Genomic DNA, 18,600 nt, shown 5'->3' with positions numbered 1-18,600 from the left:
CTACTTACTCCTAGATAAAAGATGAATGATGGGATGTTTTCTTATATGCCTACAGAGTACAATATAACGGTCGGCCCTTGGCCATTTTCCGACCAAGCGATGTTGTTGACCGATCAATGTAGCTGTTGATCGGCCATTTATGCCGATCAAATTATTTACAACTGTAATTCTTTATTATTAGTCTTTATAACATGTAATATTATAGTTATTATTATTGTTGTATCGTTAACTTTCCTTAACAAAGCTATTTAATCACTACGTGAAGTCTCGATCCCGTTGAAGCATCGACTCGATGCACATGCGTAAGCTAGAGCACTGCACCTAGTATTTACCCAATTATCGATTGTGGGTTACTGTCGATGTTGTGAAGAAGCGATCACTACACTGACTATACGAGTGGCGCCTTCCAAGAGAAGAAAAGAAAGTAATGTTTGCGAAGTGGAGGTACGATATTAAGTATAAGATGGCCATTTCGTGGTTATAATCTGTAGAGATGTAGTGGCTGGAGAAAGTGGAATGAAAGTCACGTGATAAAAGTGTTCTGCACCCGGAAAGTTCGAGAGTAAGTTTTGACCTATTGCTATTCACAAGAGAAACTTTAGCAATAGCTAGTTGATAATTCAATATATGTGACCGGGCCTGCGAAAACAGGGCATGTGGGCACAAACTACACCCCATCATACTATAGGTCATATCCCAGTACTGGAAAAGTATATTTCCATTCTGTAACTTGCATCATGATGCCAATTAAGTGCGTACTAACAGCTGAAAATTGCAATGCCATAGCATAATGATACAAAATGTTATGAGTGATGAAAGTGTGAAAAAGCAGGCAAAAATCATGTGCCCACATGCCCTATTATCGCAGGCCCGGTCACATATGCTGACTCAACACCACTTGTAACAAAGCATTTAGCCTAGCTAAGTCAACAAACTGGCTGTACAATACATTGATTCAGTTTTTTTGTAAAATATTTATGCAGCAGCAACACAAATTTTGTACATGTATTACTAATACACAATTCTCTGTAAAATGCATGTGCATAAAGTTCAGTGATAAGTAGCTGAAAGTGGTCTCAGATTCAATCTCAGAGTAATCCTTTTTCAAAAATTTCCTGGGGGGGGGGGGGGGGGGGGGGGGGGCATGCCCCCAGACCCCCCTAGAAGGCTTGTGCTTCACACTGTGGGGTGTGCTTCGTACACTAGGATAGTACACCTCTATCTTATGGCCATGCAATTTCAGAAATGGCCAATCAAATTTACTTTTGATTGGCCATTCTTTCCGAGCAATAATTTTCCCTTATATTGTACACTGGCCTATTAGCTAAATTAAGGCATGAATCAAAATGACTACAGATGCATAGGAAAAAAGTTTATTGGAACAATAAGTTAGATATAAGAATAAATTAAGTATAATAGGTAAAAAATTTGAGAAATGGTGGAAGGAATGACTGGTAAATTTTTGGGAATATTAAGCCTCAGGCCTAGCAGGATTGCTTTTGGCAAATACACATGTGTCTTGCTCCTGTGTATAACAATGTATTGGCAACATTTAGTAGTAAACAAGCAGCAGATATAGATACATAACGTTAGTGATTTTGAATGGCTTTGTTGATGTCAGGTTGCTAGTTTATAACTGAACTGAAAGATAATTTTATTTACAGAGAGGTCTATGTTATAATATTTCAATATTGTAATGAAGCAAAATACATGATGGTACAAGTACAATTTGGAATTTTCAACTAGAGTAGGGACTATAGCACATCGATAAAAAGTACTGAAACAAGTTGGAGTAGTCCATGATATTAAATCACAGTAAAACAATTAGAAGTGTTACATATATCCCTACTATGCTCAGGATACCATAACGGAAATGCACAGTAGGGACATAACACTTCTAACTGTTTTACTGTGATTTAATATCATGGACTACTCCAACTTGTTTCAGTACTTTTTATCGATGTGCTATAGTCCCTACTCTAGTTGAAAATTCCAAATTTTTTTGTGTATTTGTTAACTTTTTTTGTCAATGGTTTTATTATGGCTGGTGAACCCACGCATACCGCATCTGAAATGCCCAGCTCCTTATCGTCTGAAAAGTGAAATATCCATTACGCTTCTTTGTTAGTTATGTTCAACTCATTGCAGGGCTGGAGCCCAGAGATTTTGAGTGGTCCGGCCATCCATGGACTGCAATGAAGGTCATAGTCAAGCACACTACTCAGTTTTCATTGATCTAATATGGTCTATAAATCAGAGATTTATCTGCTTTGGTGTGTTACTTAACTGTATGTGCTATAAGTACACACAGCATGCTAAACTAGAGGGGTCAGGGGGCATGCTCCTCCAGGAAAATAGATACTCTGAAATGGCATCTGGAGGCTATTTTTAAATGCAAAGTCTCTTCTTTTGGTTAACATCAATGGTAATTTTGTGCTACATTACCAATTAATTGAGTTTCATATCTGACTATTATAGCTAGTAGCTAATTTTATTTTCATGATGTACACAAATTTCTCAATGTGAAAGATTAGTTTTAGATTGTAGGTGCATGCTAATGCATGACATGCATGATCAATTAGCTCAATGCAGTGTGCCATACAGATGACTCACTGGGTACTTTTAAGAAAGTTAACACAGATGTCATTGCTTAGACTATTAAGTACGGAATTCTTTATTAGAGTGTCACGATGACTTCTATTAGAGTATATTTTGAAGACTGCTCTATTAGAGTATCTCGATCTTTTCACTAAAATTAAGTAGCTGAAAAGTGATTGCATTCCACGCATATCAAAAGAAAGAAAAAATCGTGCCATGTGCCCCAATTATATTAATTATTGTCTGAAAAGTGAAGTATCCATTACGCTTCGCTGTAGGCTATGTTCAACACGTTACACACAAGAACTGTTTGAAAAGTACCTCTGCTTTCAAAATAGCCACTATGAAAAATACGGACAATTTCCGTTACAAAGGGAAGCCATCACGTGCTATCGACACTTTTCGCTGTCAGCAAAGATGAATGGGACACAAAAGAGGACACTGGTAAGTCCGTGGAGAATGCATTGTATGTACTGTGGTATGCCAAAAGGCACCTGTCGGGCCGAAGCGACGTCAAACAGTGAAAAATCAAGCTTGTAGCCTTAGCCGTTATCGAGTTACGTTTGTCTGAAGGCATCAGTTAGTCAGTTACTCAGTTACTCAGTCAGTCAGTCAGTAGAAAATTCTGTTGAATAAAAAATTTTAAAATTCCGTAGCAACTTGTTGAAAGCGTTTCAGGTCGATCTGAAAGCTTGTTTGGGCTTAGTTTTATGTAACCAATACTGTTTATCGTCGTCTGGGAAAATTGAGGCTGGTTTTTGGGTGATATTATTTTGTGGACCATGCCTACTTCTTTGTGGTCCCTACTATACAGTACTATTGTACTGTATGATAACAGTTATGTGTGGTGGCATACATGTATTTGTACAATGCCAAAGTAGGATTTTCCCCACACAACTATGTTGTAATTTATTATCTTGTTTCATTGTTTTGTGTTGCTTGAATCCTTATTTCATTTTAAAATATTTTTCAAATACCTTTTTTTGTTATAACATAGCTGTGATACCAAACTTGGCTTTGTTTATCTGCTTAAAACTATCATTTCTGTATATAGTATTTGTGAAAAAATGTGTTCAACTTTAATAATATTATAGTGGAAGTTCTAGATTGTTCTAGAACATTCTATTAGAAGTCCTCAAAAAAATGTGCATAGACATGATTATTGAGGACAGACTTATAAATGTATGCATCATTTACTGCAATATTTGGTAATATTATTGTATTACTTTAATAGAGTATAAGAAGAAATGTGAGTAAAAACAAACACTAAAGTCAGCCATAGGCTGGTCTTGGGGCCTTATAAAGTACTTGAAGAATTTTGGGTGAGAAGATCAAAGGGACCAGCAATTCACACCAACACGTTGTTTAGTGTACCAAGTCACTGAATCATCAGGAATCCTTTCCAGTGAACGAGTGTAAACATATAGTGACATTGGTGGAAGTCTTGGAAAATATTCATCCATTAGTTTCACAATACACCTATCAGACCCAACTAGAGCATATGCTCAACAAACTTTAGATATAAATTCAGTATACTGGTAATAATACACTTGTGAATTATAAATGTCAACATCTGAAGGAACAAATTTCCTTCGAAGCAGGTTATGCTGCTCCTGCACACCCCTCAGAGCAAACTGTAAGCCAAGATAAAAGAAAACAGTCCTTTGTAGCACTTTAGGTGAAGAATATTCCAGTAATCCCATCATCCAAAACCTATCCTCATTGTCCATTTCAATAACAGGAGCCTTCTTTGGATCAGCACCTATGCCTTCTTTGTGCAGAGAACTGCTGACAACATCTAGTGTCTTGCATAATTCACGAAACTCGGGATGCTGATCATCAAATATAGAAAATGGAGCTTTGTTTTCTTTCAAGTTACAATTCAAACCACTTAGCAGTGACCGGATTGAGCCAGGGGTATACTCAGTGCCATCTGCTTTTCGCACTTAAAGCACAAACATATGCAAATATTTGCTTACAAGTGACTTTCAAAGAGGTTTTCATTCCTCAGGAACAAGTGTATGGCGGTTCTCTGTCCATTCCATGAAGGTCCTTAATGCCCATCTGTTGCTACATTCTGTGTTCACCGGCACTACTCCTTTTGCTGCCTGTAGCATCTCTTCTTCAGTGCATGGCGAAGCATATCGGCTTTGATTAGCCATGTTAGACAGTGGCTTTCTTTTCTGAAGGCTTAAGCATTTCTTGTTCTGTGATTCACTGTCCTTAGCTGACACATCCGCACTTACTTTTTCTTGACTCCTTCTTCTTTGTGTGTACTGTTTGTTTCGCACTCGTCGTCAAGACAGTCAAACACAGACATATCAATTTTTCCTAAAAAGTCTGGTTCACACCCAAGGAACAGCTTGCTGCTGCCAGACTCCATGCTTGTTTGTCCTTGAAAGCTGTCAGATCCCATCCACTCTGCTCCAACTCCAAGGTCAAATTTTGGATAGCATTTAAATGATTCCCCTGGCCATGGACGGATCAAACTGGGAGACACCACTGTCTCTTCAAGTCCTTGTCTTCTTGTTCATATTCAAGCTCTTTGTTTTGCTGAAAATCGCCAAGCTTGCTAAGTTTACAGAAATTCTTTAAACCAGTTAAAGCACTGTATACGCTTGTGCTACACGTGAAATATAGTGCTCGGGGTGTGGTCTCGAGACCAATATAGTACTTGGCTTTGCCTTGTGCTATGTTGGTCTCTTGACCATATAGCACTCGCTACGGTGTTTAACTAATGCAAAAAAGTGAATTCCACACAAAACAGCCAAGCTGTGAAAAAAATGGTATTGATTGCACTTCTACTATTGGAACAAATGTATTGGGAAATTAGTGTAACTATATTGATAATAATAAATGTTAGCAGTTACTTTTGCAAGTTGCACTCTTTTTTCACAGCTGATTGATTGATTGATTGATTGATTGATTGATTGATTGATTGATTGATTGATTGATTGATTGTTAATTATACTCAAAGCATTTGGACTAGCCATTATTCCATAACTGCATTTCATCTATTGTGCATATCTCTGTAGGTTCAGACGCTATTAAGTTGTTTGGACAAGCTGGATAGTGCTGTGGTTAACGTATTAAGGAAACATCATGAGTTGTTTAGTTTCAGAACTGAAGAAGAGATTGATTACCTAGCCCTGCATGTTGAGTACGTATGTGTGTGTGGTGGACTGTACTGTATCATAGTAGTACTAATGTGTGTGTAACTTTCTCTGCATACATACGTATAATGTTTTTATGTATGTTCATGAGTGTGTAGAGTGTGGATGTCATTATACATATTTATGTAGCAGATGGACCTTTCTCAGAGCTTAATGGTTTCATAAGCTATCCTTGTTATTATTGTACTGGGACTGCATCATGTACAACCAAGTGCATAAACCAAGAAGACAACTAAACAGCAGGGCAAGGCATAATACATTGTATAGCCAGCACATTGTGTGCTCAAGAGAAACATACAGTAGCTTCTTCCTACATGTGGCACATTATATAAGTACCAGAGATGCATTATTTTCTATGGTAACTGTATATAGAGATATAACACTGACTACTGTATTAAGGTAAGTGACTGCTCTATTGGAGTATCTTAATCTATTAACAGCTACTTACAGTACCTACTGTACATTGTTGTTGCTGCAATATTATGCATAGCTACTAACCAGAAAATGCACTCTCATTGCACAGTGGCAAGCCAAGTGAGTCTGGCTGCTCCACACAAATTATTGTCTGCATAAATTGGGATATAGCTATAGAATCTGTGGTGTCTGACACATGATGGCATCTGTAAACAACCTTGTAATACTTGTGAAACTCTAATACACACACTATCCTGTTGTTTACAAAGAAAATTGCTGGTTTTTGATCCATATCCCAGTCTGTGCAGTTAATTAGAACTGAGCACACGTGCCAGGTTTGACAGGAGTTAAATGGAAATGGTGTATGTCTTTAACCATCAGCACAAAAAGACACAATTATTATATGTTTGTGCCTTTGTTCTTCAGTGATTACATTCCTGGTGAGAGCATATTTGTAGGCCTTGTAGTTTTAGAGAATATTTACAAAATAATTACTTTGGCCCCTTTTCTGTTACACCTTTTCAGTTAGTCAGTAAGTCAAGTCATTAGGTCTAAGTCCCTGAAATTAGGTTAGGTAATCCTAAGGCTGCAGCACATGTTGCTGTAGACCTTCAGTGCTGGTCACTGTAAAGTGCTAATAATAAAAAAATAAAAATAATAATTCTAACATCATTTTGTATTATTCTTAGTACTTGTTATTTTATAATAATATAATGTATGGGTTGTGTTTACATGTTATTGATCTTTGAAAATATTAATGGTGCTTGAGGTGTTGGTTGTTTTTGTTGAATCACATTCATTAACTGAATTCCAGATGAAGTAGTTTGCATTTATATGACGTGTATTATTAAGATTCACAAACATTTTATAGTGGTTTAGTAATGGTTTAGTGGTAAGCAATACACTTTTGGATCACTGCAAATTGTATCATATTATGTACACGAGTAACTAGTGATTATGTGCAGAGTGTATCCAATTTCTAAAATACTCGCCACCCTCAGAATTACTATTTTACCCAATATTTCCTGCTAACACCAGTAAAATTTGTACAAACTAGTGCTGAAATGATTATTCGGACATTCAACTATTTGGTCGGCATTACATTATTCGATTCATTAACACACTATTTGAATATTTAGTAAGTTGTAATCAGATGAATAAAGCCAATCTAGAAGCTTGAGATTGTGGCATTTTCATAGTGAAAAATTCTATAAATAGAAATAACTCTCAGGCTTTACCTTACTGCCCAATATAGATTTCAGTGCTTAGTCATGCTTAAAGAGTATTCAAATAATCGGTCATTTTGTTCACAACTATATGAATAGTATATTCATTTCAGCACTAGTATACAAACTGACAAAACATATAACATAATAATTGTCGCAACTTAATGTTCTTGTTCTTAGCTTACCTTTAAAAATTATGTGAAAAAATGTTAAGATCCCAACACCATTTTATCACTACATGTAACACAAGTGCAACCCAGATGTGTATAACACACATGACACACAATAAAAATGACACAGATAGTTTACTAACTCAGTGGTCTACTATCATATGTTTTGTGTGCATTTTATGTGTATCCACACAGACTCATCAAAGAGATGTATACTATTACACCTTATGTGGAACAATTGGAGGACTCCAGGAAGACTTTGAAATGCACTGTACAGAATGCATGTGAGGTAGGAAGTTTAGGATCATGTGCAAATGCCTGAAAGAGTGTATCAGTATCTAAAGTTGTGTAGTCACAATGCAATACAGATATACAATATAGTACACTATTTTGTACCCAAAATGTGTGGATGGTTGATAGAATTTAACAGGTTAGTACCTGGTATTAGTCCATTGTATAACAAGCTCAAAGAGTCTAGGACATATTGGTATCATGATACAACTATAGTATCATGATATCTGTGTGTGTGTTGCACATTGATATCACTATCATTAGTGTTTGAAATTTCCAATAGAAATGTCAACCTAAAGCCAGCCTTCATGGTGCCTTGACAGTATTGGTTGTATGCAATCAAGCCCAAACATGCCTTTAGAATGATGCAAAATACTTCCAAAATAAAAGGGAAAAGTAGGAATTTTAAGTTTGATTAGATCATAGAGATAAAATAAGTAATGAAATGAGGGAGGTCACCTACATGCGCCTGCAGATGATTTATTATACTAGTAGACATTTAATCCCTGCTTTGGTCTATATCCATGAGTGAATTAGAAATGTCCGTTAGTATATCTGTAGGTGTAGGCAAACTCCTTGTTACAGTACTTTTTATTTCTATGATCCCTAATCAAACTTAAAATTTTAGGGTTCAGTCTAATTTGATTCATTTTTCTTCTTATCTTTCTTTCCAGCAATTCTTTTATTTTTCACAGATTACTTTACCAGAAGCATTATGTTTTGCTTGAAATTTACTAATGTCAGTGTACAGGGTGGCCAAGTAGGGCACAGCATGACTATTGTTGTATGGCTATAATATAAATTAGACAATGGCATGCAGCATTTCCTTTGATGTGTGGAGGTATCTTATTTATGAAGAAACCTGGTATCAAGTGTCTTACTGGTAAGACAACCTGACTTAATAGTACAGTAACCACAATGTGGCCCACAGAGCCTCTTGTGGACTAGTAGTATTTAGCAAATCAGTAAACACCAAGGAAAATGATGCGAGCGGATTGTAAGAAAGAAATTACACTCAGGTACGCCATTATCTGTGGCTAGCTCAGTGGGATTAGATCACTGTGGTAGGTGGTTAATCAAAAAAGCCATTAATTCAGTTTGTGGCGTTCGCCATATTAAAGTGTGCTCTGTAGACCTAGACAGCCATACCGGCACTGGCTATTCACATTTGCTGCCAATCACACATATCTTACACTTTTTATCGACTTTGCAAACTGGCTTTATTCATGCTCCATGGTCTGTGTGACCTCACATCCTTAATTAATGTATGAATTTCAGGGGGGTCTGGGGATGCAACCCCCAGACGCTGTAGGACTTTTGCAATTTGAAGGCTTGAAAACAACCTAAACTTCATACTAAAAATAATAATGCCAATCTTGACTGTACAGGTCACCATAAGTCAAACACTATAATATATATCAATAAAATATATGTCATAAGAGGTACAAATTATGTGGAAAGTTTCATAATTGTATCACAAATGACACATTGTTTGCAATGTTCCAATTACTACACTGTCCCCTAGTCCCTGTTATTGACACCTCATTAGTATTTACAGAACAGCATAAATGTGTATAGATAATTATAGTACAGTGATTGACTCACTTGCCAAAGCATGCAATACCTAGCTAGTAATAACAGCCAAGTATTTATAATTAACTACTCCCTGATAGAAGTATTTGCAGTTGTATTTCAAAATACTAGAGTAATTGTATTTAAATACTATGCAATGCATATTTGACTACATTCTCATGCAGTTCTTGAGACGAAACAATTTGTAATGGTAAAGCAGAGCTGAACTGACCTCTTTGCCTGCTAGCAGTTAGTATTTGGAGACATGTGTAGTCATGTACTTTATAGTCTATTATGTTCTGGTGTCATTATTTCCTTTGATTGCAGTCACTATTGATGGAGCATGTTACAAAACTATCAATAGTACAGAATTTTATAACCTTCTATGGTTTTGTGATGATGATAAAAGCTCCTCGATAAAGCTGGCAATGGTTACATCATTGATATATAGTGATTTACATATTTCATATACACGTTCATGTATCTCATGCTATTATTTCCAAGATGCCACTATATATTTGTACACATGTGTTTTTTTATAGAATTCTTGTACACAATGGTTCAACACACTAGTTAAAATGGCTATACCTGCTGAACCGGTAAAGTTTCTTGTGTATTATTGTCTATGTTGACGATATAGTAACTATTATAGGATAATAAGAAAAGTTTACTCTGTTTCCTGGAAATAATAAATCACATTATTCAACGCCTACACAATACTACTGGAGTGCAAGCTGTTTTTGAAGGGTGTGTGTGTGTGTGTGTGCGTGTGTGTGTGTGATATATAAAAAGTGGTTATGAGGTATATTATAATAATACACACCCTGAATCTTAAGTCAAAGGAAATTTACTGTCGATAACCCTTGGCTTCACCTTGGGATTTATTGACAATAAATTTCCAATGTCTGATGATGAGGGTGTATATAAGTGCAATATGCTAAAGAAGCCATGGCTCAAATGATATTGGCATGCCTCATAATTAACATGCACTACACAAAAAACTAACACACCATTGCACACAAACTAACTAACAAACGAACTCATGTGTAATTCACCACAATTTGGTGTGGTAGAATTGTTTGTAACCTTCCTCTAGCGATTGAGTTGGCCCTACAATGGACAATTGATTGTGGGACTTAGTAAACATGTTTCCATGTATCCCTAGGACTTATCTGTTCATGTAGGAGCAATGTTACCTGCTGCCACCCATCATCAAAATCATGAGGTATGTCTATAAAATGAATCCAGTGCTTGAACTCTTATAATTACTTAATGCGGTGAGTGGTCACCCAGCGCAATGTGGGCTATAAGCCTGCATTGGCTCGGATGATTGGACGTATTGGTGTTGTCTGCTATTCCTGAAAATAAGCATGAAACACATTAGTGTCACACACCTCAAATGACAGGTGAGTATATATTAACATGTTGGTTGCCGTGGCATGCCTCAGAGGGGGCAATGGTGATACCACTATTTATTCAGGACTCCATTAAATTTATGTTGATCACGTGTAACTTCAAACAAGCTGCTGGGTGTATATTTAGGCATATACAGGTACTATCTTACATTATACCTACCTTAGGTAAGTATAATGTAATTTATTACCTCACAATAAATTGAAGTTAACATGCTTGCTATGCAGGGTATAGGATATATGTCTGCATATAGTTATTGTAACCTAAGAGTGGTGACATTAGATAGTTCATCAAGATACACAGCTCGTAAATTAGTTTAATAAGTTTTGGGTCACATGAGGTGTCATGCCATCAAAGATTAAATGATCCAGCTATACAAAAACCAGGGCAATGATAGAGCTTGGTGCAGTGGGAGGGTGGTGTGTATGGTTGACTGTGTATATATGAACACATTTATGTATGTATATTTGTACATACATACTTATACTACTCTTTTCTTAATTTCTAATGCTTTATGATTGCTTGACTGTAGTTACATAAGATTGATATGTGTAAACAGTATATACATACATACAAGATACACTTTGTTGTTTGCATGTTTAGTACCATATACATGCTTGGTCATAAGTTTATTTACTCAAAGAGCTTTTGAAACAAAGAAACATTGATCGTGAATCTCTAGATTTATGGTATACATATACACATATATTTGTAGGGTTTGCCATGCTGTATAGGGTTAGGGCTAGTGTTAAGGGATAGGTGAAAGCTAATCATAGATATATTAACCCCAGGTACAGGATTGGAAATGAGAATAGTGCTGTTGAAACACTCCATGTCTGATGAATCTTAAGAATTTGGCACCTTTTCCAGTGCTTACAAATCGTGCTCAAGGATTCTAGCAGGTTTTAAATGGTTCTTGTAAGTTGCTGAGTTTGAATAGACCGTCACTTTCCAGTAGTACTCTTTTGCGTGGCTTTTCAATGCGAGTTTCAATGGGAAATCAAGAAATGGCCATAGAGGTGAGTGTCAAATTTTGTCCGCTTGTACTGTCTCACTGGATTAGTCTACGAGGTTCCTACTCTGTTCATGTCTTTTATAAGGTGATATTACAGCTAGGTTCTCTAAAATTGTGTATTATATTGTCTTATGTAAAGCAAAAACTCACAATAAAATAGCACACTGGGTACTTCCTCATGCAAAACTATAGGCCTTGAACTACTGTTAAAGCGAAATGGACACCTCATAGACTAATCCAGTGAAGCAGTACAAGGGGACAAAGTTTGTCACTCACCTTTACAGCCATTTCATTGATAAGTCATGTGAAAGAGCACTACTGGGAAGTGACTGTCTTTTCAAACTCAGCAACTTACAAGAACCATTTAAAACCTTCCTCAGAACACTTGAGTACATGATTTCTAAAGACTGGTATTTGAAAACTAATCGGACTAGGAGTGAGCTGTTAATTGGTGAGGAATGCAGCCATTTCCAATCACATATCTGAGGTTAGTATATCTTTGGCTAGATGCACTCTGTCTTCTATTACTAAAAGACTGAGTGAATGCTTGTAAAAAATTTCCACATATACGTCACAAGACAAATACTGTATGTATATGAATGGCCCATGAAACTGGTTACACAGCATTAGCAGGTTGTTATTCTATATTGTAAAGAATTGTGTGTTTATGTAGAATTGGCATTGATTACTACACTTTGATGTTTAAAATCATGGACAAACAGGTTAGTGTAGCATACACCATACATAGAGCTACAATATTGATCTTTACACACCTATGGTGTATCCTGATCATATTGTGCAATCTCAACATAAAGTTGGCCCTATAGGCTATAGAGAGACTATATTATGTTGTATACAAAATGACTTATTGATGGAGCTACTGTTATTGGTATTGTAATGAGAATAAGTATAACAAATTTTACATTTGAGTAGGGATCATTGAATCAGATATAACAAGGTATGAAACAAGAAGGTCTACTACTAGTACACATTTGAGTCCTTTTTCAGTCCACGGGAAGTATCCAACCTTCCCCCAAAGACATTTCACTTCAAATCTGAACTCCCTTCCAGAAAATGCTGGCTACTCCCCCTGCTATTGACAGGACCATGTTTGAGCAAATATGCATACACAAAATGTGTCCTTAGGCGGTGCCACTCGTGCATCTAACTAGCTAAAATCTACACACTGCTGTTTATAGACACTATATACCACTTTAGCGTATTTGTTCAAAGGCGTCACTCAGGATTTAACTCTCATATTTACTGGGAAATATCTAGATATTCCCCGGGCAATATCATAGGAACACAGTTTGCTCATGGCTTTGATGCCCAGCTAGTTCAAAGATATGAAACGCTTTGACTCGTTTTATTAGCGACACAGAGCATTTTATTGTGGGTTTTAATTTACACATTAGGCAAAGCTTAGTTTAGTTGCTAAGCTTAGATGATTTGACATTAACTAAACTATATTCTAAGACTAATGATCTTTAAAACAATTGCTTGAGTGATGCGTGGATGCGTAGTTCTACCCACTGCACGGGGGGAGTCTCAACCATTGAGCATACCACGAAACAAGAAGAATATGACAACTAGGTGAGTAGTTTATAATCCTAAATGCTTAACTTATTATATTAACTTTCTGCCACAATAGCAAAGGTTTAATGTAGTATTAAAAAATTTACTAAACCTACTGCAACACTAACTAATCTTCTTCAATTCCAGATAGCACACCGATGGCTAACTTTAATTTCCTAGCACACTGGAGCCCTCCATCCTTGAGTCCCTTAGTTGGCAAAACCTTCTTCTTTTTATAAACATTGTTCTCAGTCCTTTTGTTGTCAGTCAGCTAACTTCAAACTTGACTTGTATTCCAATATATTCGAGAGACATCACGTGCCTGCAACATGTGACAAACAAACCATTCATCATGTAAAATTTAATTTACATCAATTATTCACAGTTTGTGCTAACCTGACACTTCAGTCCTTTGCCATTTTCACCATACATCATGTGCGCTATTGATCATGTGACACAATTCTTGAATGATTCAGCAATGTGACCCGCAGAGAGTTAGCCATGGCTGTAAGTTTGGTATGATTTTAATTTTAAACTTTTCTGCCTCTGAAAAAGGGGGTTCATCCAAACCATCCGAACCCACCTGGCTATGCCTTTGAATAGTATAGCCATGAGTAAAATAGAGATTATAATCCACTAGTATAGCTACTGCTGTAAATGACCTCCGTGATTTCATAACTTTTTATTTTTGTAATCCCTACTCAAAATGTTTCTATTTTTTTGTTTTTCTTGTTTGCTTATGTTTTTATTGGTGAACCAGCGTGTACTGCAATAAATGAAAGAATGGTGCCAGACATGATATAAAATTAATTTCACGATTGGACGCGTGCCACAACTATCAATTACTAAAGCATGACAATGCCATTCCACTTCATATTCTGCCCGTTATACAGCATTACAAATGAAGAACAGTATGAGAAGCATCTCTACAATCAATCCACAGTCACTATGGAAATTCTGAACAATTCTCATGATACAGTAGAAGCCATACCATGCTACCCACAAATTAACACCTACATAAATGGCAGTGAAAAAGAAACAGGACACAAAAATAGGTCAAAGGTAAGTCCACGATGCATGCATCGTAGTTGGAGAAAAGGCACATCTCAGGCCGAAGCAGCGTCAAACAGTGAAGAAATCAATACCACAGTGTTAACCATACTTGAGTTATGCTTGGCTGGAGGGGTCAGTTAATTAGTAGAAATTTAGAAAAACAAAATTTCATAGAAACTTGTTGGTAATGTGCACATTTGGATTTGATTGTGCCTAACCAATACTGCCAAGCTGTCATGAAGGAGCTTGATACATTGGGCAAGAAAGTCCAAGCCATCATGATCCCTACTACACAGTACTACTTTACTCTATGATTTACTTTTGACCTACATTTTGTCTTTAACAAATATTTACTAATTAATTATGAATGTGTTTAAATGGTCCAATGTAGATTTATTAAAATCTCAGATATTTATGATTCTAATAAAATAATTATACAAGTACAAGTAACAATAACCACAGTAGGGACCCCAATAAAAAGTACTGAAACAAGCTGGATCGGAGTAGTACATAATGTCCAATTTCTGTGAAGATTCTATACCTAATTGAAATGCACAGTAGGGATATTCACTTCTTACTGTTTTACAGTAGTTGGACATTGCACGCTAGCTCATTTCAGTAAATTTTATTGGGGTCCCTACTCTAGTTTAAAATTATTTTTGACCACTCAATATGCTCTGCATATACATATATATCACAAATCTAGTTTTAATAGTATTCATGACAGAAGTGATGATCTGCAGTGATCACGAATCTAATAATACATAGAAGTACAAGGGCTGTCCACTTACACTCCAGCTGCACCTACTATTGATATAGACTAGGGTCTATTAATAGCCTAAATGATACATTCAGTCAAGTGTAACAAAAAAAACTACATCTACGGTGCTACTTCTTTCGCAGAAATGCTTCAAATTCATTAAGAAACCTTTGCATATTGATAGCCATACAATACGTGCACTATTGTCTTTTTTATCCCTTTCCATAATGGCCATCAGTTAAGCACAGTATGGCTTTCATCTCCGGGTGTACACAAGTTATTGCACCAACATATTGGAATACACATGTCCTCGAAGTTCAGTTGGTGAGCTGTTCTCTGTAGAAGACAAGATGCTACCTGCCACCAGGAAATACACTGCTTGTAGAATGGTATGCGCAAAGCATATGCATGAAGTAGACTGCTATCAACTAGGATGCTGCAACCTTGCATGTACAGGTAAGTGAATTAGTCTGATGTAGCCAGAAAATTCCACTAATTAAATTTTTTTAAATTCTTTAGCAACTTGATAAAAACATTTCGGGTCAATCTGAGAGCATTTTTGGGCTTGATCCTGTTGTCATGAAGGGAAATTGAGGCAGATTGTTGGGTGATATTGTATTATGGGTCTTCATCGTCTCTACTATTTGTACTGTATGATGTGTGCTACATTGAGAACAAATTTGACACATTGATTTTTAAAGTTTTAAGGCTACAATTACCACTAAGTACATGTACACAAATGTTCATAGGTTTCTGATCACGCAAAAAATCATATCAAGAATGGAAGCAAAGTGGGAGGAATACCAACCTACCAACTCTACTTGCACATTAACGACATTTTAAAGCTCTCTGGGAAAGTCCCACGCAGGTAATAATATTTGTTGGTGTGCTCATATCAAGCAATAGGTATAAAGAAAAATTTTAAATTTGAGTAAGGATCATATTAATAAAAGGCTATGAAGCAAGAGAAGCTATCTACATACAGCTGCAGCTATACTAGTGGACCTATTTCAATCATATACAGTAACGGCCTGCTAAAATAGGGATTAAATGTCCACTAATATATCTGCAGGTGTAGATAATCTCATTCCTTTTTATTTCTATGATTGTGAAATATGTTTATTTACTTCTTTGTAATAACATAATCCATACAAAAACAGCCAAGCTGTGAAAAATGGTGCAGCTTTAAAAGTATGGTTGAAAAAATTGTGAAATCAAAAGTGGTGGCCAAAAAATGGCTGAAATGATGTTAATGCTAATAAAGTTTAACAGTGCACACAGCCATTAATAGTATTACAGGTTTTTGCAATTGAATTCGACGACTTTACAATTGAATTCGTCCTGTTTGCAATTGAGTTCGTCGCTTTTGCAATTGAATTTGTCCCGTTTGCAATTGAATTTGTCCCATTTGCAATTGAATTCGTCGGTTTTGCAATTGAATTCGTCCCGTTTGCAATTGAATTCGTTGGTTTTGCAATTGAATTCGTCGCTTTTGTAGTTAAATTCGTCCGTAACAAGAATGGCAGCTGGAGCAAACACGAAAACACGATGTAGCAGCTGCTACAAGAACTTATTCAAGTACAACAGTAGTAAACAACTCTTTATAAGGCAATAATTCTTCCTCTACAGCCTATCCAACAACATTCCAAACTCTACTACGCCATTCGCGATGGGTGTGGTCTCTCGCGAGCAAGTTAATTAACTTGTCAGACAGCTATCAACTTCGTGTACTACCAGCTCCAATTACCTTCTAGTGTCTCAAGTGTAACTCTCCAAGGCATAAATAGTTCATCTATTAATGAACGGGTTGGTTTCTTGGAGCCGTTTTGTTTATGACGAATTGTAATGCAAACGTGGCGAATTCTATTGCAAAACCGACGAATTCAACTGCAAAACCGACGAATTCAATTGCAAACCCGACGAATTCAATTGCAAACGGGACGAAGTCAATTGCAAAACCGATGAATTCAATTGCAAACGGGACGAATTCAATCGCAAAGGCGACGAATTCAATTGCAAAAACCTATAACATCACTGCAGCCATTTCTGGCTGCCACTGTTGATTTTGCAATTTTTTTTTACCCAGGCTTTTTAAGGCCACACTATTTTTCATAGCTAGGCTGGATTTCACTTCTTTTTGTACTTTATAAAGTCTCAAAACCAGCTTATGGCTGACTTTTAAGTTTATTGAAATTGTTAAAAGTGTGTGTGTGTGTGTGCCTGTCTGTCTGCCTGCCTGCCTGCCTGCCTGCCTGCCTGCCTGCCTGCCTGCCTGCCTGCCTGCCTGCCTGCCTGCCTGCCTGCCTGCCTGCCTGCCTGCCTGCCTGCCTGCCTGCCTGCCTGCCTGCCTGCCTGCCTGCCTGCCTGCCTGCCTGCCTGCCTGCCTGCCTGCCTGCCTGCCTGCCTGCCTGCCTGCCTGCCTGCCTGCCTGCCTGCCTGCCTGCCTGCCTGCCTGCCTGCCTGCCTGCCTGCCTGCCTACCTACTTATCTACCTATGTTTGTCCGTACACACCCACATGAGCAAAATCATTAAATGGAAAGCAGCTTTTACATAAGAAATAAAAGTTAAATGAAGTCTGTACTAAACTTCCGCACAGGTAAACTTTTCTCTGAGGTGGTTTCTTTTCGGCAGTCTGAAATACAGGCGTGGCGACTCTCCTTCAACTTTGTGAATTACCTTCCCTTCGGGTTTCACAGGCATTTAACAACTGAAAAACAACTGTGCAGGCCTCGTAGACTACCAGGAATAGCCTTTCCCTTCAAGTTGGAAAGGGGGCGTATCCCCTACGTACACGAACGAAAATGAAAAGCAGCTTTGAGGCTTTGTCGAGAGAATTTGCGGAAAGCAACATGATAGCCAAACTATAAAACAGTTTAGAAGATGCTTCTGTGCATAATGTGTTGATAAAAGCGGTTTGTTTAACAAGCACTTCCTTAGCAGTGCGTAGCAACGTAATCGAACGAATAACGAAAATTTTGTGAATTATGAAATATGAGAATTACTTATGTATTATTGCACAACCAAAAACCTATGTAATACGGATGAGTTAGCTAGCTGCATGGCACCTGGATTTTAGAAGTAGCACAACATCAACTTGTTTCTTTTCTATGCAAACACAATGATGATTAAAGACAAACTTATGAATGTATTGTATTGCATGATTTACTTCAATACTTGGTAACAGTATTGTAATACTCTAATAAAATGCATATAGGACTTCTAATATAACATATGTAGAATGTTCTAGAATGATCTAGAACTTCTGTTGGTAGATCTATTGCATGGTTAACTTCGGTAATATTATTATAATACTCTAATTAGGCTTGCGCCTATTATACT

At 36.9% G+C, this 18,600-nt stretch overlaps 1 protein-coding gene across 2 annotated transcripts in view; it reads left to right on the top strand.

The window, feature by feature from the left end:
- LOC136250804 (BAI1-associated protein 3-like) overlaps positions 1-18,600 on the top strand; it is a 72,420-nt gene that overhangs the window by 33,077 nt on the left and 20,743 nt on the right. For both annotated transcript variants that reach the window (XM_066043103.1, XM_066043104.1), the window contains exons 16-21: positions 5,634-5,758; positions 7,777-7,870; positions 9,987-10,043; positions 10,097-10,191; positions 12,546-12,594; positions 16,010-16,128. In XM_066043103.1, coding sequence (XP_065899175.1) covers positions 5,634-5,758; positions 7,777-7,870; positions 9,987-10,043; positions 10,097-10,191; positions 12,546-12,594; positions 16,010-16,128 — 539 coding nt within the window. The remainder of the gene's footprint in view (positions 1-5,633; positions 5,759-7,776; positions 7,871-9,986; positions 10,044-10,096; positions 10,192-12,545; positions 12,595-16,009; positions 16,129-18,600) is intronic.

The sequence above is a fragment of the Dysidea avara genome, chromosome 3 (assembly GCF_963678975.1).
Source record: "Dysidea avara chromosome 3, odDysAvar1.4, whole genome shotgun sequence".
NCBI lineage: Eukaryota > Metazoa > Porifera > Demospongiae > Dictyoceratida > Dysideidae > Dysidea > Dysidea avara.
The sequence above is the reverse complement of the archived record's forward strand: the minus strand, read 5'-3'. Positions and strand labels throughout refer to the sequence as shown.